Genomic DNA, 22315 nt, shown 5'->3' with positions numbered 1-22315 from the left:
CTTGTAATTTATATGCTTAAGGCACATTAACAATGGCTTCTTTGAACATTCAAGAACATCCGTAAAAAACGGCTCTAACATAACAGTATTAACAGTACTTGCTCATTTGCATCATTAATCAAAAGGTATTTGGGGTTGAACTTAATCCTCCTTTACAATACAGTGAACTCACTGGCAGCCAAGTGAGAAAAATTCCTATAACTCTCCTGGAATGGCCACAGCACATAAATATGGGAGGTTCTAGTTTAGAAAGAAACCCTTCTATTTATATAGCAGAGCAAGATCATAGGCACTGGTCAATATTTCTAACCCCTGAAGTAAATCAAGAACCTCAAGCTCCTGCTAGGATCCTCAAGCTCTTACCAAAAGTACACTGGTCCTCAGGTGTGATTCTGGTGATCTGAAAAGAAACCTTCCACATGTTTCTAGTAGAGTACATGCCATTTCAATATGGTGATGGGAAAAGTCTGATAGAAGAATCTGCAATAAGAAGATGAGAAAACACAAAGACAACACTTCAGTCCTATTAAAGAAAGAAAATACTGATCTAATGTGTGTAACAACTTTAAAAATGTTATGTGTGAAAAACAAAAGTTAGTCTACTTTGGCTTAACAAGCTTAGCTTCATTGCTGAGTATCTTGTGTTCAGCCACAAAAATTTTATATAAAATTGTCAATATACTTAATGCCTTTTCTTTAAGATAAATACATGAAAACTAGTACCATAGCCCTTTCTGTATTGACTATTAGATGCCAGGTATTTAAACATCTATGAAATACACAGCTAACATTTTCTAAATCTTTTTTTTTTGTTTTGGTTTATATGACATTTACTTGTAAAATTCTGACCACAACAGGCTCATTGTATGAACAAACATAACATACTGCCATAACATTTCAGTAATGATCCTCCCAATTTTTCTCTATGCATATTTTCTAAACCAAAACAGATTCAAACATATCACATTATTTAATAACTTGATATTTTTTCAGCTAATATGACTATTTTGCTGTGTCCTTATTTATCCTTCTATGGCATGATTTAAAAGGGGCATATTACTGTATAATATGAACTACACTAAAACTTAAGTGATTCTTATTTATTGGATATTAAAATTTGTTTACAATTTCTTGCTACTTAAACACCTGTGGGACAAACATCCTTGTAGATAAATTTGTAAACATGTTTATTATTTCCTTAAAACAAACATATAGAAATGGAATTTCTAAGTCAAAGAAATGTATATCCTTCCTATGTGTTTGTAATAATTACTATAAAAAAATATACTAACATTTAAATTGTTCCATGGTATGATTCCCTTCAAATACAGCATTGAGAAATCTTACATAATCACTCTTAAAATGCTGTCTAGAGTTTCCCTAAATGTACTCTGTTGTCTTCTGAGATGCTCCAAGTAGGTTTAGGAAACTTAACCCCTTGAATATCAATAATGACTATTAATATTTTTTTAAAAGATATTTATTTATTTATTTGTGAGAGAGAGAGAGCACAAGCAGGGGGAGCAGTAGAGGGAGAGGGAGAAGCAGGCTCCTCACTGAGCAAGGAGCCCAGTGTGAGACTCGATCCCAGGACCCTGGGATCATGACCTGAGCCGAAGGCAGACGCTTAACGACTGTGCCACCCAGGCGTCCCAATAATGACTATTAATATTTTAAACACTCTTAAGAAATCAAGCAGTAAAGAAACTTGATAAATTTGTTTAGCTCAGGGTTTTCCAAATGTACTTGAATCCATGAGACCCACTCTGTGTAATATACCTAATATACTAAGGAAATCAATTTGATATAAAATTTGTCATTGTTAGTCATGATCAATTCCAAATGTAGAATTATTCCATCTCTGCTGCATCAGCTTTCCCACATATAATTACTTACTTATTTCTAGCTTAATTCCATTGTGGACAGAAAACACTCTGAATAATTTCAAGCTTTTCTAATATGCTGTGATTTTGTTGTTGTTGTTAATTATGGTAAATGATCCATGTGCATCTGAAGAGATTTTAAGTTCTGATGCTGTTGGGTATAGTGTCAATCAGATCCAGGTTCGTCTGCCTCTTCTTTCAGTTAGTGAAAGGTGTTTCAAAGTCTCTCACTATTACTGTGGATTTCTTTACTTCTTTCCCTGTTGATTCTTGTTTTATATATTTTGAAGGTCCCTTAACTGGATTCATACCAATTCAGGAAGGTAATAGGTAATAGTTTCCTGCTAAAATTAGCTCTTCATCATTATGAATTGTCCTTCTTTATTTATAATAAATGCTTTGTACCTTGTTTGATGATAATGAAAATAGGTGAATTTTTTTTTTTAAAGATTTATTTATTTCAGAGAGAGACAGACAAGCATGAGTAGGAGGGGGAGAGGGAGAGGGACAAAGAATGTCAAACAGACTCTCTACTAAGCACGGAGCCCGACGCGGGGCTCGATTCCATGACCCCGAGATCACTACCTGAGGTGAAACCAAGAGTTGGACGCTCAACCGACTACGCCACACAGGTGCCCAAAACTAGGTAACTTTTAGTCAGTGCTTCCATGGTATATTCCCCCCATCTTTTTACATTAGCCTTTCTGGTCTTCATATTTATCTTTCTTGTAGGCAGCCTACAGTGTTGTTTTAATCAAGTCTTATATTCTTCAGGCTTTTACTTCATGTATTTTGTCCTTTTACATTTCATGTAATTACTGTGATAGCTGCATTTCTATCTACCATACTATCATTTGTTTTCAACTCTGCTTATCTGCTTAACGTTCTTTTTTGCTCCTTTCTTGTCCTTCGGATTAAACAAATATTCCTTACTTATTTCAAGTTTTCCAGCATTTATAACTAAAACTTTGTCTATTAAAAACTCAAAACTCAAATAATGCAGCACTAACCTTTAAACAATGTAATGTATCATTTTTTGTGAACATCTTAAATTTAGTTAATTCTCCAATAAAACGAACAGTTTTGTTCTTTGTTTCAATATTGATCTGGTCCTTTTTTCGTACCTACAAATTAAGAGAAAAGAGACATTAGCTAGAGAATTAACATTTTGAAATCTATGTGATAAGAAATGTAATTTAGTAAGATTGCATTTGGGTAGATTTCTTGCTATTCAAATTACTTTAAGTTAAGGCAAAATCAGCTCTGTGGAACACGAGTACCGGGACAGGATTTGCCAACAGTTCCATGGTCAAATAATTTGGGGAAACTATGCACTTTATTGGGCTTAAATTGGTTCTGAAATAAAGAACCCTGTTTAACCTAATTTAATTCAATTTATCTCAAATTTATTTAGCAACACAAACCTCCTTTTGAGATGCTAGCAACCACTAGTTAACATCCCAGTAAATTAATATTATAAGGAACACATTTTAGGAAATGCTGCTTTAAAAATAAAAGTATCAAGAGCTCACTTAAGCAAAAATATTATTAAGGCTTAGTATACTACACTTATGAACTACAGTATGCATTTTCTATCATAAACTCATTACAGTGGAATTTCTGATATAATCACTATTCTTTTTTATTGCAAATACAAGCCCCCTAACTTAGGCATACATTTCAAAGAAATATTCAGCACAACAAAATCCTATTCCAATAGTACAATGCAAACATACGTCAAGATAAATGTAAATGGATTACATTTTCATGAGAAAAAACCCAACAGTCTAGAAACCTTTTATGTGAACAACAGTGACAATAATATGGTGGTGCCTTGAACTAGTTTAATGTACTTTTTCAGAATACTCTCTCTTATTCAGTTGTTCAATATGGTGGTGCCTTGAACCAGTTTAGTGTTTTCTACTTTTCCAGATTACTATCCTACCTTATTTGTTCCACATAACAACATTCTGAGAAAGAAACAATAGCTGTTATAACCTGATTTAATAATTTAAACAAGACAACACAAAGCTCTAAAGTGACTTGATGAAAGATCAGTACTAAAATCCCAGTCTCTTGGGATGCCTGGGTGGCTCAGTTTGTTGAGCAGCTGCCCTTGGCTCAGGTCGTGATCCCGGGGTCCTGGGATCGAGTCCCGCATCGCGCTCCCTGCTCAGCAGGGAGTCTGCCTCTCCCTCTGCCTCTCCCCCTGCTCATGCTCTCTCTCAAATAAATAAATAAAATCTTTAAAAAATAAAAAAAAATAAATCAAATCAAATCAAATCCCAGTCTCTTAACTATTACTTGAGAATTCCACTACCTTCGTATATGCTGGGTTTTAAAACAAGGCCTAAACTCACCAGCAGCTAGATAATTAATGAGTCATTTATATAAATACTAAACTTCTACGTACTCAAGGAGCTAACACTTGGATTGAATTTATCATCTTCATTTTTAAGGACCTACTTTCTACAGTAAACAGAGACAGGTGTTAAGATTTTTTAGCTCTTCAGGGATAATTTTTAAACAAAACTATGTTTACTCATTTAAAACATCAGAGCAAACTAGAAGCTCACTATTAGCATTTATTAAAGCATCAATAAAACTGCGATTAAAAATAAAATCATAAAATTCAACTCATAGAGCTTTCATGTTGACTATTTTAGCAATTCAGAAAACAGCACAGCTTTCATGAAGATCCTTTCAAAATAAATGTTCGTTAAGTACTGCATATGAAAAGCTCCTCATACTGATCGATCTTTTTTATGAACTCCTAGGATACATTAAGAGTATGGACTCTGGACCAGACTTGCTGGGTTTAAATACCAGCTTAACCAGTTACTAGCTGTTACTTAAACTCTGTGCCTCAATCTCATCTTTAAAATGGAACTAATAAAAGTAACCTACCTCATAAAGTTGTTGTCTTAAGTCAATTGATACATGTAAAGTACACACAATAGTGCCTGGCACCAGGAAGAGTTCAATAAATATCAGCTATTATTAATTTTATCCATCTTTGTATATTTGTATCACTAATACGTGGACACTAAATAATGCTTATGGAGTGAACAAATAAATGAAAACGCTTAATGTTTATAGATGTATCGCAGGGACAAAAAAGAGCAAATGATCTATAGCCAAAAATCTGAGCCCTTGCAGTCATTCTGCGCCATTCTGGGGGTATATCATCTTGGATAATTCATACAAATTCCCTGAACTGTTGGCTCACTTGGTAAAATAAAGATAAAAATAAGGATGGTGATGATGATGGAGGTAGTGGTGGTAGTAACAACAGCTACACTTCACTTGATTTCTAAGCAACTAGTGTACAGAACAAAAGATTTACCTCCTTTAAAAAGATGTTTAAGAGGTGTTTTAAATGATGGCAAAATGCTTCTCAGTGAGAAATAAAGAATGGAAAATTATACATATACTATAAATTCACCCCCCCCAAAAAAACTAGAGGGGAAAAAAGGTAAAGAAAATATGCTAAAAGATTAACAGGTTTCCTTTAACGTAATGAAATTATGGGGAATCCCTTTTCTTTCTAAATTATGTATTTTATATTTTCTAAATAACCCACACTGAGCATGTGTTTCTTCTACAGTTGAAGAAACATGGAGACAAAAAATGTATAAGGAAGCAATTAAAAAATAATATACTGAAGCTGAGTCTTTAGAGGGAATAGGGCTGAGAAGTGTACAAACATGTCTTTAAAAATCTCTTTCGGTGATTCTGCATGTACAAGCTCTTAGTAACTGCTGTGGAACATTATACAATTTTAGGTGTTACTGAGCATTATTAACTTTCAAAACATGTAACATAGTGTATCATCTACAATTATTCTTTAATATTATTGAAGGTAAGGAGGTACAATCTAACTAACATGACAAAATTACAGAATTTTTGAATGAATTATGAAAAATCAATTATCTCACCCCCTCATTTTCAGATGAATAAAATGAAGGCTTTTTAAAAGGCTGTAACTTATAAAAAAGACTGACTTATTCTGACCCTTTATTATTTTCCAGTCTCATTTGTTGACTCCTTATGATCAAAAGGTATGTCAAAACACTTCTGCAGAAGCAAATGAATTAATGTAAAATTTTCTACATATTTCTAGTTCAATGTCTATTATAGAATTTTACTTATACAATCAATCTTCGTTAGCAAAAATGTTGCTTACAACTCATTTATTAATGACAGCTAAAACTGAGATCAACTGAATAACTAAATTCATAAGCATTAATAAAAACTCTTCAGATACATCACCATATAAAAAGTAAGGATTTCCGAGGCCTATCTAGGAAGACCCTCCTCCCCAAACTGGTCCTTCTATAACTTCACCCAAACAGACATTATACATCGTCCTCTGTAATTTGCTCATTCTGTTCTACATAAACTTTACTCATTTAATCATTCTGATTTTTTGGAAAATCTACTATATGCTAGACACTAAGAAGGCACTGAGTCTATAAACAAGTAAATTTGCCTTCAAAGTTTATTTTATGCTGTGGATCAACTGACCTCCAGGGTAGGGTGGGTAAGACCCTTGATCTACTAGAGTGTTGGAAAAAAGTCTTAGAACTTCTATTTATGTTTTTGATCTCATACTTTTCAATTTACTTTTATTTTATAAATTTACATAAAATATTTCATACAATTGCAGATACATACAATTTACATGTAAGTATGCCAAACTGGGACATATGGTCAATTTATTTTACCACTAGAGAGATTTGATTTAAAAAGTTGAAAGACCACTAATTTTAAAAATGTTAGTCAGTCTGATATACTTACATTTAAATAAAAGCTGTCCCTTCACTGTTAAAGAAGCAGGCTCTGTTGAAAATTTGGGGCATGGAAAATTAGAAAGGAAAAAATATTTCTTATTGCCCCACTATTCAAAGACAGCCACTGCTAACATATTAATATGTAATTTTTTTCTGTTCTTTACATTCCAAGCATTTTAACATAACTGTAAATTTATTCTGTGTAAGATTTTACAGTTTGCTTTTTTTTTTTTCCACCAAAAGAAGCACTTTCTATATGTTATGAAAATTTTATGGTAAATAGTACTTTCAGTGGCTCTGTATCATTTCAGCATTGTGACTTTATGACCATTTTCTTAATTCACTGTTGGGCTTTTAGCTTATTTTCCATTTTTTCCCCACAATTTAGGATGTGAATAAAGCTTTTTTGGGTATATAGGATTACTTACTTAGGACAGATTCTCAAAGTTGTCCAATATATAAATGCCTCTAAGAATCTTGAAACATATTACCAAATTCCTTCTCCAAATTCTGACCTCAAGTGCAGATGGTTTCTCATTTCTATTATCTTTACTAATCTGTTGGTCAAATTAGCAGCTCTGTTGTTTTAACAAGAATTTCTTTGACTACTGTATGAGATTTCTTATAGTTTTGTTAACGAGTTTAATTTCTCAGGTGAGGTTCTCAGCAGAGCGTAAGTATGACTGTGACAATATGTTGGAATTAGAAGACAGAGACAGGGAAGTCTGAGTAAAACGCTATTCTCATAATTCAGGCTATGAAGAGGAGATGCTAGATTTGAAGAAGTGTTTTAGAAGATAGTACCAACAGAATTTGGTGAATGCTGGCTCCTGAATGTCTGCAGAGCAAAAGCAGAAGTATTTCTCTTAGTGACTAGAGAAAAAATATTGCAAATTTACAGACAGAATAAAGGTTGATATGAGGAAGTGAAGGACAAAGATGTTTTTTGAGAAGTCCTGAGTTTATTTTATTGGACACATTTAGCTAGAACTACATGAGAACTCTCTAAGCACCAAGAGAGAGGTTCTGGCAAGAGACATGTAAATGAGGTTGCTGAGAAATAAAAGTCAACTGAAGTCCAGGTAAAATATGTTCTGTCAAAAAGGAGGGTGAAGAAGAAAGTATGGGGAACGCAAAGATACAGACTCAGCTGGAAAAAAGTAAAAGATATTTTGCTATTAATAAAAGATATTGAGACTAGCAGTCATAAGTAAGAACCAGGAGAGAGTGGTGAGAGAGAAGGGATAATTATTATTATAATAGTATCTATGTCTGAGCACTGTGTGATGAACTTCACATCCATTATCTAGTTTAATACATAAGAACAATCCCATTTGAAAAGATACCAGTATTAACCCCACTTAAGCAACTCGACCAGAGTTAACAATGCTAGCAAGTGGGAGGAGACAGAATGACAGAAAAAAGCAGAAGAGTCCAGCAGTTTAGAATCTGCAGGGACATCAACCAACATAAAGCAATTAAGAGGATATTGGTAGTTTCTGCCAGGGTGCTGTGATGGTAAAACAAAGGGTAAATGTCAGAAGCAGAAGAAACAAGTATACTCTAAAAAAAACTCAAACAAGAAGCAAATGAAAGAGGATGGGGGGTGAGGCTGAAAGACATTTTCTTGTTGCTATTATTTTATTTTCACTTAAGGATGGGAAAGTGTTGAGCATATATGTAGACAAAAAGCAAGTCGTTGGCAAAGTCTGCAGATGTCAGGGTGGGGAAAGATAGATCACGGAGGAGGCCAAAGTGATCAAGGACCTCAAGTATCCCTTCTTCTCTCCCCTGAAAGCAGTGGTTCCCACAGTGTTCTCCTAGAATTCTGCTAAGTCTTTGAGTTGTAATGAAGCATTACATCAGGAACAAAACTGCCAATTCCCTCAACTCCCACCCCAATTATCAAATGTGGGAGGCGAAAGATACATGAATAGAATATTCTTAATCTTAAGTTTCTCACCAAAAGCACTAATTATGCTTGGTCCAGCAACCTGTGTGCTGTTTTTGGATTTGGTTGAGGGGTATATACATAACTCATATAATAGAGTCATACTGTCTGCCAGGAAACGTTTCTTGTTTTGCATGATGGGATTAAATAAATCAATGAGAATATCATGACTCTTGGTGCATCAATCCCTGAACTGGCAGCATCTATCAAAGTGTGTTCTTTGAGTGACTATATATTTGACCCATTCCAGGTTCAAAGTGCACATTACCCTATTAAAGCTTTGGGAATTCTTAAAAGAGAACAAAAACAAAACCATTTAATTCTCTTGATCTCAGTGTTTCCAAACTGCTTTTAAAACACAGAAAACATGTCTTCTCAGTCTACCAATATTCACTTTCAGTCACTTTTAAGGAATCATTTTACTTCTTTCAAGGCTGTATAGTATGCATTTGGAGAACCACTAACAGGCAATTTGTTAAGACCCCTAGGACTGGAAAGGGAGAGAAGCTGTCTGGAAACCGGTCCCTGGTACTTACCAGGGTACTCTTTAAGAACTTACCGCTATACAAGGTAAAGATTGTTAAGGCAAGAATCAGTAAAAACATGGACTATGACAGCATTCACTGATCAGATCAATTATGCAACCTCATGTGCCCCCAGACATTTGGACTCCTGACACCCCAACGGGCATCTTCCAGGCACTGTGACCTGACTCACATGGCCAATCCTATGTTTCTTCTGGGAACACCAATGAGACCTGCTGGCTCTCTTGACCTTGGAGAATGGTTTTTACTTTACAAAAGCAAAAAGTGCAGTACCTGTAGGAAACAAGGTAGCAGCAACAGCTCATCTCCAAATTGGAATATATCACTTATCAATTTCAAGCTTTGTTGAGAAAATTTACATTTTAAAAACTCAGAAGTCCATACATTCTGAACTGTTATACCACTCTCAAATTTCAAAAATATGCTTATCAATACAATAATCATATTCTTAAACTAAAGAATCCTCACTCAACTTGTAAGTACATAAATGTATGTGTGTACATATATAACAAAATAAATGCTTAAATACATACATGAAATCTGAAATCCCCCCTCAGCATGGAACAAAGATCCTCTGCTACATCAGACATGCAGGGATGCAATGTAGCAACCAATCTTGCATAAAATGGTAGCAAATCCAACCTGCAAAAGTTATATGTGATATATGTAAAAGGAAAGACATACCAGAAGTAATTCATCTTAAAATTTAAACTTTCTCAGATATATTCACACATTAAATGATAAAAACTAGTAATCGTACAGACGTGCCTATTTATTGCCATCATAATGAAGCACATGGAAATTCAACCTGCTTTGTGAAAGCTTATTAATAATCTGGTATTTTCTATTCAGTGCATTTACTGCACATTTGTAATTTCACTGAGTACACAATTTTGATAACGTATGAAATACCAAGCACAGAAAGCACCAAGTTTTGACATGGCCTGAATTTTTAATCACATAATTACTAAGTAAACAAATCTAATGGTAACTTAAATAGTGCAAAACAGAATCCTTTTAAACCATTTCCTTCATTTATCCACGGATCAGTTATTTGGGAACTTTAATGTCTAAAGTGAAAGGGTAACTGATAACCAAGAAGGCATCTAAGAAGTCAAAATATTATCACAACCCACACACTTCTACATCTTATTCATTACAGAACCTACTCAGATTCGCCCACAGTGCCTATCCTCTCTTACTCTAGACAATAACTGGCAAATACGTGGTTATTCATGCTGCCACCCCTTTCAGTATCAGAGCACTTTCTCATCAAACCTGAATGCAGTTCCAGAATCCTGCTTAACCCAGCACTCCAGGCAGCCACTACTAATCAGAATGAATTTACTTTCCATTCCTGCCACAGCCATTATTTTATAAAATTCGATTACTCAATGATGCAACACTCAGCAGATGCTGTAGATAAGCAGCAGTGAGGAATTAACAAAAACAGCTGCGATAACAGTATCAAGTTACAGGGAGCTAACAGTGAGAAAGGAAGTTAAAAACTATAAAAATTCAACACAAGAGCTCAAAAAACTACACAGCCTACAGCCACTGAGAACAGAAACACACAATCCTACAGGATATCCCTATAGTTATCCCTGAAGACATCACTATAGAATAATACATGAAAATGGTTTTATCAACAGAGAAAAAAGTATGCACACCATGCAAGGTTCAGGATTAGATCTGGAAACTCCCAGCATGGACAGATTAAGGCTCAGCTAGAAGAAGAAACACAGCAAAGAAAGGAAGAATGGAGGTCAATTTGGAAGGTGGAGAGAAGTACTCAAATTCATATCTAAGAGCCTGAAAACCTTTGCACTCCTCTTTGACCATTATAATTTCTTTTAAAAATTATCATTTAGTTCTTATTAACTTGCCAGGCTCTGTCCTAGGCACCTAATACACTTTATTGAACTTGTTGATCCTAATTACCATCCTATAAGGTGGATATTTTAATCACCACTTCAGAAATAATGGAACAGATGCTAAGAGAAGTTCAGAAAATAGTGGCTTTGTAGTAGTGACTCAGTATAAAGGCATCATATCTTTCTTTAACTGAAACAATGAAAAGCTCAAATTATGTAAAGATCTAAATCAAGACATTTAATGTTAAATGTTATTTTATATGTTTCTTTAAATTATTTAAAAAGTTTAATCAACTGAAGGTTAAGCTCCTGTCATACAGAAAATATGCACATATGGGGTACATTACTCCCTGATATTACAAAAATGAGATACTCTCATAAATACACATAATTTTTTCATGTCTACTAGTGTCAAAAAAAAAGCCTAGGACAAATAAACCTTTAATATTCTTGCATAATAGATGGATTCACACTAATAGCAAATTTACTTTCTACATTTTTAAACTTTGGTTGGAATACTGTATTTTAATATATTACAATTGTAATACATTTTAGTTAGAATATATTATTAGGTTTTTCGTTTGTTTTTCAAACCCACTTTAGCAACAAATACTTTTTCCTGTTTCAGTCATAACCAATTGCCAAATACAAATAAACTACTTTAAACCTATGCCTAGGTTCTACCACCCCCGACTGCCACAATTTCAGATCAGAAAAAGAATACACTGAATGAATACAAGAGCTGAGGTCATAGGACAACAAAGAGGAATGTGCTAGGAGTTAGGAGGCTCAGGTTCTAACTCTCTCAAATAGTACTTCTGTAACCTCTAGTCTCAGCTGCCCTGGCTAATCCTCCCATAGCTGGGAAGCTCACCTCAGAGTCTCTGCACTGGCTTTTTTTTCAGCTGAAAGATGCTTTTCTTTTCCCCAAATATCTACACTTACTCCCTCACAAAGGCCAAGTCTTACTTCCAGTTGACACCTCCTCAGTTAGACTTCTTCCAAATACTCCCCTGAAACCACAAATCCACCCAGCCCCACACCCCCAATCCTCTACCCTGCATATTTAAAGCAGCATTTATCACCTTCTAACATATTATATAATCTACTTACTTGTTTTGTTTATTATCTTGTCACCCTTCCCCACTAGAATGTAAGCTCCATGGGAAACAGTTTACTAGTACTCAACACAGTGCCAACAACATAGTAGGTGCTCAGTAAACATTTGTTAGATAAATAAATGTTACTGGTATCCCATAACTAGGTTTATTTATTAATTATTTTCCTTTTTGAAGCAGACTCCATGCCCAGTGCAGAGACCAATGCGGGGCTTGAACTCACAACTCTTGAGATCGAGACCTGAGCCGAGACCAAGAGTTGGACGCTTATAACCAACTGAGCCACCCAGGCGCCCCTAGGTTTATTGTTAGCTTTTAGTCAAAAATATTCTTCACCACTCCAAGGAAGTACCATCTGATTTTTATAAAAATAATATTAAACTTCATCAAGTTTTACATTTTATCAAAGCTAGCTTATCAAATATTTTTATGCAATTAAAAGGATAATAATACAATCTCTTATTTTACGTATGTTTCCTATTTAAAATATCTTTTTAATCCTAAGATCAATTCTCTGATCCTGCTGGATTTTTATTTTAAATATACTATTAAATATGATTTGCTAGTTTTTTACTTAGAATTTTTATATGGACAATCAAAAGTGAGACTGGTCAATCATTCAAACTTCCTCGCTCTTTCTTTATTAGATTCTGCCTATTCATAGTATGAAATGGCAAGTTTGTTTTTCTATGCTCTGGAACAAACCAGACAGCAGAAAAATCACTTGTTCCATAAAAGATTGAAAGAACTCAATAAAGCTATCTAGTCTTACTCTATTTAAGATGAAATTAACTGATAACTTCACTGGTCTACTTTGTTTTATCTTGAAATAATTTGGAAATGTATAATCTTCCCCCAAAAATTCAGTTTCACTGAGATTTTTCAAGGGTTTTTAAAAATATCTCTAGCATTATTATCGGGCTCATTTCTTAAAACTTTTAAATGTTCTTTTTCTTTATATTTTCTAAATGCTTCCCTATTGGATTTTAAGAACCAGCTCTTGAGTTTTTAAAATTAATTTTAGTTTTGGTTGTCTTTCTCAATGTATTTTTTTTTAAGATTTTATTTATTTATTTGACAGAGAGAGAGAGAGCGAGAGCAGGAACACAAGCAGGGGGAGTGGGAGAGGGAGAAGCAGGCTTCCCGCGGAGCAGGGAGCCTGATGTGGGACTCGATCCCAGGACCCTGGGATCATGACCTGAGCCAAAGGTAGACACTTAACGACTGAGCCACCCAGGCGCCCCCTCAATGTATTTTTCAATACAATGAGATTATACCCACTTAGCATCAAAAATTTTAACCTAACTGTATCATTTCCTTTTTCTTCTTTTCCTGGACAAGTCACTTACACTTTATTTCATTTTTTTCTTCTTCTACAAAATCAGCCCAATCTATACCAAAGCTTTTTCCCAGTCCCAAAAGAAAGGTAGAAATAGCTAAATTTTTTAAAGGAAAGCAGTCTGTGCTATCCATTCAGGCTGCTATCGGTGAACTAACAAACAGGTAAGTGCTTTCAGCTTCCAAAGGGATTTTAAAAAATAGTTTCAGGATTCCCTGGAAGATCTTAACTCTTTTATACCTTTCCAGATAGTTAGTAATCCTGGTTTTTGTTCTGTGGGAATTGGACATGTGAAAGTAAAATTAGAAATTCTATTTTCTCAGAATCCTCTACTCCTAAAAAGCTCACCAAATCCTTCTCAAACTAACACTTTTCTAAAAGTCCTCTTTTTCCATTATACCTTTCATAATTAAAAGGATAGCTGATAGTAAATGCCACCCTGCCCTATTTAAATCTTCAAGCTCTGTGACTGTTCATTCCTTACTTTGCAAAATAAAATCCCTTATGTTGGAAATAAGGTAATAAATTATATATTTCTTCAATGTTAGTCCTGCTTCAGTATGCTTTTCTGTCTTTTCTACCCTTCTATACATGCAAGGCTGCAAGGGAATGGAGTACTAAATGCTATGCGAATCACACTGAAGGTATTAACCACAAAATAAAACATTTTAATGAAACTAAAGAGCTCTGTATTAAAATTTAAGCTAGATATGTATTTTTAGACTTTTGTGAAAGTCAACTAGAAAATAAACTTAGATCCTCTCCCTTTGAAAACTGAATTTTTGTCCTCGAGAGTGATGATTATTTTTACCAAGTTAATGAGTGAACCATTTAAAAAAGAATGATTTTTTCTTAAACAATAAAACCTTGCTTACATTTTCAAGGTCTCTTAAATTACACATTTAAGTATCTTACTAGCAGTTAATGATAATCAAGTTAGTAAACATCCAGTCATTAACCACAAGTAATAAGAATGCAGAAACACACATTTTGTTACTGAGGGGGAAGAAAAGAAATTTTTTTTTTTTTAAGATTTTATTTTATTTATTTGACAGAGACACACACAGCGAGATAGGGAACACAAGCAGGGGGAGCGGGAGAGGGAGAAGCAGGCTTCCCACGGAGCACGGAGCCCAACATGGGGCTCAATCCCAGGACCCTGGGATCATGACCTGAGCCAAAGGCAGACGCTTAACGACTGAGCCACCCAGGCGCCCCAAGAAAAGAAATTCTTAAAGGTTTTTATCTCGTAATCAATCAGCTTTCTAAAAGAAAAGTCCAGCTTTTTTTCTCTTTAAAATCTAAAGAATTTAACTGTTGGAAGCTACTAATTTTATCTTGTTCAAAAATGCCTAGAAAAAGAAGGAATGTGAAAGAATACTGCTACTGTTCAATTAAAAGAATACAAAGGATTTTCTTCATTAAAACAAGCAGATGATGATTCAAAAAATATGAAACATAATAAAAGACTGGAGTCAGTTACTCTGAAATCGACAACCAAATGCCCTAGGGACTTTTTCACAATGTTGCCGCTCCCAGTGCAACAGCGCCATCAAGTGGTACAACATGCTAACAGGCTTCAAAGACTAAGAGGAAAAGCTGTTCAACAACCAGTGGAAGCACTTCATTCCCTGAACAGTTTGTTTATATTAATCTAAATCTAAAGAAATTCTGATCATCCATCTGTTAAAATTTAGCAATCCCTATGGCTTCCAAGTCATTAAAACCAATACTGGGTTCGACTGTACCAGAACAAGGAACTAAGAGATTTCTAGGTATTTTACACTCAAAGTTTAGGGGAGGGGGCCTTCTGAGACGCTAGGCCCAATCTCTAGCTTGATCTAAGTGGTGGATACATACGTACACCTAAGATGTGAACACTTTATACGAAACTTCAATTATAAGTGTTATGGTTATATTACAAATTAACTATAAAATGATATGAAATATCAAAGGGAATTTCTAGTAGATTTCATTTCTGTGGAGCCCTTCAATAGGCTGAGATAAAATGCCAGGCTTCTAAGCATTCTTTTAACTAACTATTTATTTAATGAAGGAAAAACACACTAAAAGTAAAAACACTTTCAGATCAAACCTTTAAGAACTACATGTACAAATGAAAAAAACTGTACAGATGGACATCAAATTTTAAAACTTTTATGCTACAAATGATACCAAGAAAGTGCAAAGACAACTCACAGAATGGGAGAAGATGTTTGCAAATTATATTCGATAAGACACACGTACAAAGAACATATAAAGAACTCTTACAACTCAGTAATAAATAACATAATTAAAAAGGGGGTAAAGGAGGGCGCCTGGGTGGCTCAGTTGGTTAAGCAACTACCTTCGGCTCAGGTCATGATCCTGGAGTCCCGGGATCGAGTCCCACATCAGGCTCCCTGCTCAGCAGGGAGTCTGCTTCTCCCTCTGACCCTCTTCCCTCTCGTGCTCTCTCATTCTCTCTCTCTCAAATAAATAAATAAAATCTTTAAAAAAAGGGGGGGGTAAAGGATTTAAACAAACATTTCTGCAAAGAAGACATACAACCAACCAATAAGCACATGAAAAGATGCTTAAAACCATCAGCTATTAGGAAAATGCAAATCAAAATCACAGAAAGATACCACTTCCGACTAAGACGGCTATTATCAAAAAGGGACAATAACAAGTGTTTTGAGGATATGAAGAAACTGAAGCCCTCATACATTGCTGATGGGAAGATAAAATAGTGCAGCCACTGTGAAAAAGTTTGGCAATTACTGAAAACGTTAAAGAGTTACCACAGGACACAGCAACTGCACTCCCAGACATATACTCAAGAGAAATGAAAACATACCCACACAAAAACCTGTACTCAAGCTTTATTCCTAGTAGCTAAAAAAGTGGAAACAATCCTATTGTCCATCAACCGATAAATGGGTAACAAAATGGGGTGTGGAATATTATTCAGCCTTAAAAAGGAAGAAATTCTAATAACATGCCACAACATGAATCTTGAAAACATTAAGTGAAAGAAGCGAGGTATAAAGGGCACATAACATATGATTTTATTTATACGAAACACTCAGAATAGGCAAACCCAGAGCAACTGAAAGTAGGTTAGTGGTTTCCCAGGGCAGGAGAAAAGGTGGGCAGAGAAAGTATGGAATTGACTACTAATAGAGAGAAGGTGTCTCCGGGCAAGGCAAAAATGTTTTAGAATTTGATCAGAGTGATGGTTGCATATATTCAGAACACTGAATGGTATACTTCAAATGCGTGAATTGTACAGCATGTGAATTACATCTCAATAAAGCTCATTTTTTTTTTTTAAGAAAAGATCTATAAAGAACCTTAATCTAGTTTAGTGCTTCCTAAACCAAAATATACAGACTAGGTAAAACAGCCAAATTCTCTACCAGACATGAGTTATATACATATAGGGATCCCTTGCCTTTTAAAAGTTCATGTTATACCACTTGGCTTTTGCTTAAGACCTACAGTTGCACCTGTTTTTGCTACCTGGAAGAAATCCAGACAGGATTTTTCACTTGTATAAAAAAGGTGAAAAGCAAATCTCGTGTTCAGCATTGGTTTTGCAGCAAGGCAGGTGCAGAAGTGGTGCACACCAGGAGCAACCGGAATGGCTCCATCCCCAAGAACTACACTCAACAGCTCAGCATCAGATCGCCAGAGCCTTCAACTGTGTCTGTGAGCATCCGTGCCCTTACCTAGATTTATTTTTGGATTCTGTGACCAAGATGTGTCCCAAGGTATCAGAAAAGCCTGAGAGGTTTTTTCTTTAGGGGAAAGGGGGTCTGGGCACATTCAAAGACTTTTCCATAGGAATTTATGGTTATTACTGCTTTACACCATTTCAGCTTAAAAAAGATTTCATAGGAATACTCTATACTTTTGGATGGTGGGGAAACCTGTATACAGCTGACCCCTGAACACAAGTTTGAACTGTGCAGGTCCACTTAAATGTGGATTTCCCCCCCCAATAAATACAGTATAATACTGTAAATGTTATTTTTCTCTTCCTTATGATTTTAATAACATTTTCTTTTCTCTACCTTACTTTATTGTAAGAAAACAGTATATAACACATGTAACACACAAAATATGTGTTAATAAACTATTTATGTTACCAGTAACGCTTCTGGTCAACTGTAGGCTTTTAGTTAAGTTCTGCGGGAGTCAAAAGTTACACATGAGTTTTTGTGCAGAAGGTTGGTGTCCCTAGCCCCCGTGCTGTTCAAGGGCCCAGTGTATACATAAAACCCTTGAGCCCTCATAGTCATAGGCACTCAAACAACAAATAATTCATTCTGATTTTGGTCACATTATTTGGTCAGCTCAGGCAGGATGGGCTGGATGAAGGAGGGAATCCTGGCCATAGTAAAGAATCCCGGCTATACAGATGCTCAAAAGGATTCCTGTCCTTTGGGGAGGGTGGGGGAGAGAAAATGCCACACAAAAAGAAAGATGCACCTTACCAAAGGGGTCCCACAGAGTCTACATGGGCACGGCAGACCACTAAGGGTAGGTAAGAGCAAGAGCTAAAAGAAGGTGTTAAGAATCTCCTTGCCCCCTCTCTCAAAGTGTCCCAGCTTGTCCCTAAGTCCAGAGAGCTCAAATAAGTGGCTACTCCTAATACCCTAATAACTGCCTACCCAGAAGAATATTCTAGCATGCTCACTCTAGAACCAACCTGCTTTGTTCCCTCTTCCTCCCGCTCCCCTTAAAGGCGATCAGTCATCTCTTTTATTCAAGATGGAATGAGTAAAATGAATAAAAGATGGAGAAGGGTTTGTGAGTCCATGAGAGAAGAAAGGGAATGAAAAACAGAATGAGAGGAGACTTAATGGCACTTGACTATTATCTTTTTACTCCGGCCTCCCTAGGAACCAAGCTATAATCCTTAGGACAAGCCAAATATTGCAGGTAAGGTAGAAAGATGCCCCAGCGGTTAAGAACAACAACAACAAAAGCCCTTCAAAATTAAAGGTTTTTCCAGCCAATAAAAATACACAGTCAACCAGGAAACATCAAACTAGTCCGAGACTCTAATATACCATTTTAAAGATATGTAAATAGAGTCTTTGCCTTTCCAAGTCCCTGAGGAACATAAAAAAGAAAGTTTTAGCCAAACACTGAAATCATTAGAAGAGAGTAAAGAGTACTCTTTACACTAGAAAAGCAGACAAATGAGACATCTGTACTTATATAAATTAGATATTTTTCTATAACTCAGCTCATCTGAAATGCGTATAAAATACAGAAATGCAGTAGAGTTAATAGTCAATGCTACTTGTAAATTCCATTGCTGAAAAGACTGCCCTCTATCAGCCAAACCATACTTAATACCTTTTATTGTTTTCAGTAAGATAACTTACTAGAGAAATAAAATTTTTTAAAGATTCTATTTATTTATTTGACAGACAGATACAGAGAGCACAAGTGGGGGGGAGCCCGACGTGGGGCTCGATCCCAGGACTTTGGCAGAGGATTAAAAAAAGACACTGAAAAAAGTGATTAGTGAGAAGATGTAGCTGGAAATAAGCAAAGGAGATTCAACATGTACATAACTGAAGTACCTTAAAAAGAAAACCAAAACAAGAGAACAGAACAATTATCTAAATATACTTAAAGATGAAAATCAAGAAAACTTCCCTGAAGTATTCAATTTGAACACTGAAAGGGCATGGGGAATGACCCATGGAGAATGCTCAACAACACCAAGGCATCTCCATCCTAGTAAAGCCACTGGATTTACTAGGAGAAAGAGTTACTTGGGTAGCCATATGAATGACCATGTCAATTAACAAAGGAGAAAAAGAAAAAAGGTAGGCTGGCCTCCAGCTTCTCCACAGTAATACCAAATGCCAGATGACGCTGGGGTAACACCTATAAGGTATTTAAGGGAAAGGGTATGAGCCATGAATACTACAACTAGCTAAACCGTCCTTCAAGAAACAAATCCACAGACACATCACTCTGAATGTACAAGATCTCAAGGGATATTTTTTCCCAAGAACTCTTCTTGAGAAAATTATTAGAAGACGAACTTCAGCAAACCAAGAGATAACGGAGGAAACAAGAGAAACAGGGCTGGCGGAGAGCATGGAGTATTTAGACTGTAGAATATAAAACAAACGAGGGGGTTAGAGCGACAAATTAGGATGTGCTACCAGCATGGAGACAAAACAAGAGGAGGGTGGATGGAAAAGAAGAGGGGAAGTCAGGTAAGTTTGCTGCTTCCCTGCCTATAGCACTGCAAGTAAAGTCACCCCAAAAGCTGACAAACCAAAGGACACAAGTCTAAGCACACTTAATACTGAAAAAGGAAAATGTTAAGGAAGATAACATTACAGACCAATACTAGGTGGGTAAGGAGAGGAAGAAGAAAGGAAGAGAACACAAGCTAATTTCATCATCACTTGTGGTAGGAACAACAAAGACTGTCTAAATAAAGGACCATGAAGTAAACCTACAATTATGAAGGTAACTACTAAAATAAAAATACAAACCTTCCTCAATCAGAAAATACATATACCCACATATGTACAGCAAATAAAACAATACAGATTACATAATGAAAGACTTTTTAGGGGCACCTGAGTGGCTCAGTGGGTTAAGCGTCTGCCTTCGGCTCAGGTCATGATCTCAGGGTCCTGGGATCGAGCCCCCATCGGGCTCCCTGCTCAGCAGGGAACCTGCTTCTCCCTCTCCCACTCCCCCTGCTTGTGTTTCCTCTCTCACTGTGTCTCTCCCTGTCAAATAAATAAATAAAATCTTTAAAAATTGTTAAAAAAAAGATTTTTTAAAAATTAAACCAAAAAGACAAATAATATAACAGAACTTGGACCAATCTTATCTGTCTTACCAAAAATGTAAATAGGGCGCCTGGGTGGCTCAGTTAAGCGTCTGCCTTCGGCTCAGGCCATGATCCCAAGGTCCTGGGATTGAGTCCCACACTGGGCTCCCTGCTCAGTGGGGAGTCTGCTTCTCCCTCACCCTCTGTCCCTTCCCCCCACCCCACCCCTGCTCATGCTCTCTCTCAAATTAAAAAAAAAAAAATGTAAATAGCCTAACTTAATGATAAGAAACATATTTTCAGAACAGATGTCAAAGTAAAATTCAATTCCAGAATATACAAGAGACTCAACTAAAATAAAGTGATTCTGAAAGGCTGAATATAGAAGGTCAAAAGCATACTAGAAAAGGAAATTAGAAATTGTAATCTTAATACCAGATAAAGTAGTATCAAGCCAAAAAAGCATTAAGACAAAGAATAACACTTTATAGTGATAATAGTGATAATAGTGAGGTGTAAGTTTTATCTTCATACCAAATAACACAACAACATTCGAAAAGGTGAAATCATAGTAGTTATTAGGAAAACAACACCCATCAACAGTAGTCTTTAATTCACCTCCCTAAGTCCAGAAACCCTGGGTAGAGAAAAAAAAGTCAAGAAAATGGACGAACTTAATAAAAGTTATTTAATACTGTAAACTTCCCTGATCAATACATTTAACTTACCATAAAAACAAAGAATGTAACCTTTTTAAAAAAAATGCTTGTGTGTGGGGTGCCCTAGTCAGTTAAGTGTCCGACTCTTGGTTTTGGCTCAGGTCATGACCTCATGGGTCATGGGATGGAGCCCCGCATCGGGCTCCCTGTTCAACAAAGAGTCTGCTTGAAGATTCTCCCCCTCTGCCCCGCCCCACCCCCACATGCTCACTCTCTAAAATAAATAAATGAATCTTTAAAAAAAAATGCTCGTAGAATGTTCACGAAAACTATGTAATAGGCCATAAGGAAAATTTCAAAAAAAATTCTAAAAAGAATAGACTGTATTTTCTATTCATAGCGAGGTAAAAATACAAATTATTAACCAAGTCAGACAACAAAACAAAACAAAAAAGTCTCACTACATGGAAGTTTCAAACCTCTCTCAGATACCTCCCTAGGGAACAAAACGGAAATATAAACTAAAATTGGAGATTTTCTAAAAAACATAAAAATAGAAATCACTACGTGTAGGAATTACAAGATATAGCTAAGACCATTCTCAGAGGACAAATTAAATGCCAAAGAAGTAACAAAATGAATGAAAGAAAGTTTATAGCAGCAATGTCTACAATAGCCAAACTGTGGAAAGAACCAAGATGTCCATCGACAGATGAATGGATAAAGATGTGGTATATATACACAATGGAATATTATGCAGCCATCAAAAGGAATGAGATCTTGCCATTTGCAACGACGTGGATAGAACTGGAGGGTGTTATGCTGAGCGAAATAAGTCAATCAGAGAAAGACATGTATCATATGACCTCACTGATATGAGGAATTCTTAATCTCAGGAAACAAACTGAGGGTTGCTGGAGTGGAGGGGGGTGGGAGGGATGGGGTGGCTGGGTGATAGACATTGGGGAGGGTATGTGCTATGGTGAGCGCTGTGAATTGTGCAAGACTGCTATATCACAGATCTGTACCTCTGAAACAAATAATACAATATATGTTAAAAAAAAAAGAAGAAGAAGAAGATAGCAGGAGGGGAAGAATGAAGGGGGGGAAATCAGAGGGGGAGACAAACCATGACAGATGATGGACTCTGAAAAACAAACTGAGGGTCCTATGTGATGGGTATTAAAGAGGGCACGTTCTGCATGGATCAATGGGTGTTATGCACAAACAATGAATCACGGAACACTACATCAAAAACTAATGATGTAATGTATGGTGACTAACATAACAATAAAAAATTTAAAAAAAAATGAATGAAAGAAACCAAGATAGAAGAAATTGGTAAAAATCA

The 22315-nt window shown here is 35.8% G+C and overlaps 1 protein-coding gene across 2 annotated transcripts in view; it reads right to left on the bottom strand.

The window, feature by feature from the left end:
* The window catches only part of UPF2 (UPF2 regulator of nonsense mediated mRNA decay), a 107028-nt gene that overhangs the window by 41004 nt on the left and 43709 nt on the right, over positions 1–22315 (bottom strand). For both annotated transcript variants that reach the window (XM_028114686.2, XM_028114688.2), the window contains exons 9-11: positions 9706–9814; positions 2894–3007; positions 364–480 (exon numbers count right to left, since the gene is read on the bottom strand). In XM_028114686.2, coding sequence (XP_027970487.1) covers positions 364–480; positions 2894–3007; positions 9706–9814 — 340 coding nt within the window. The remainder of the gene's footprint in view (positions 1–363; positions 481–2893; positions 3008–9705; positions 9815–22315) is intronic.

The sequence above is a fragment of the Eumetopias jubatus genome, unplaced genomic scaffold, assembly GCF_037043125.1.
Source record: "Eumetopias jubatus isolate StellerSeaLion01/CBP00866 unplaced genomic scaffold, mEumJub1_p1.0 scaffold_8, whole genome shotgun sequence".
Taxonomy (NCBI): Eukaryota; Metazoa; Chordata; class Mammalia; order Carnivora; family Otariidae; genus Eumetopias; species Eumetopias jubatus.
The sequence above is the reverse complement of the archived record's forward strand: the minus strand, read 5'-3'. Positions and strand labels throughout refer to the sequence as shown.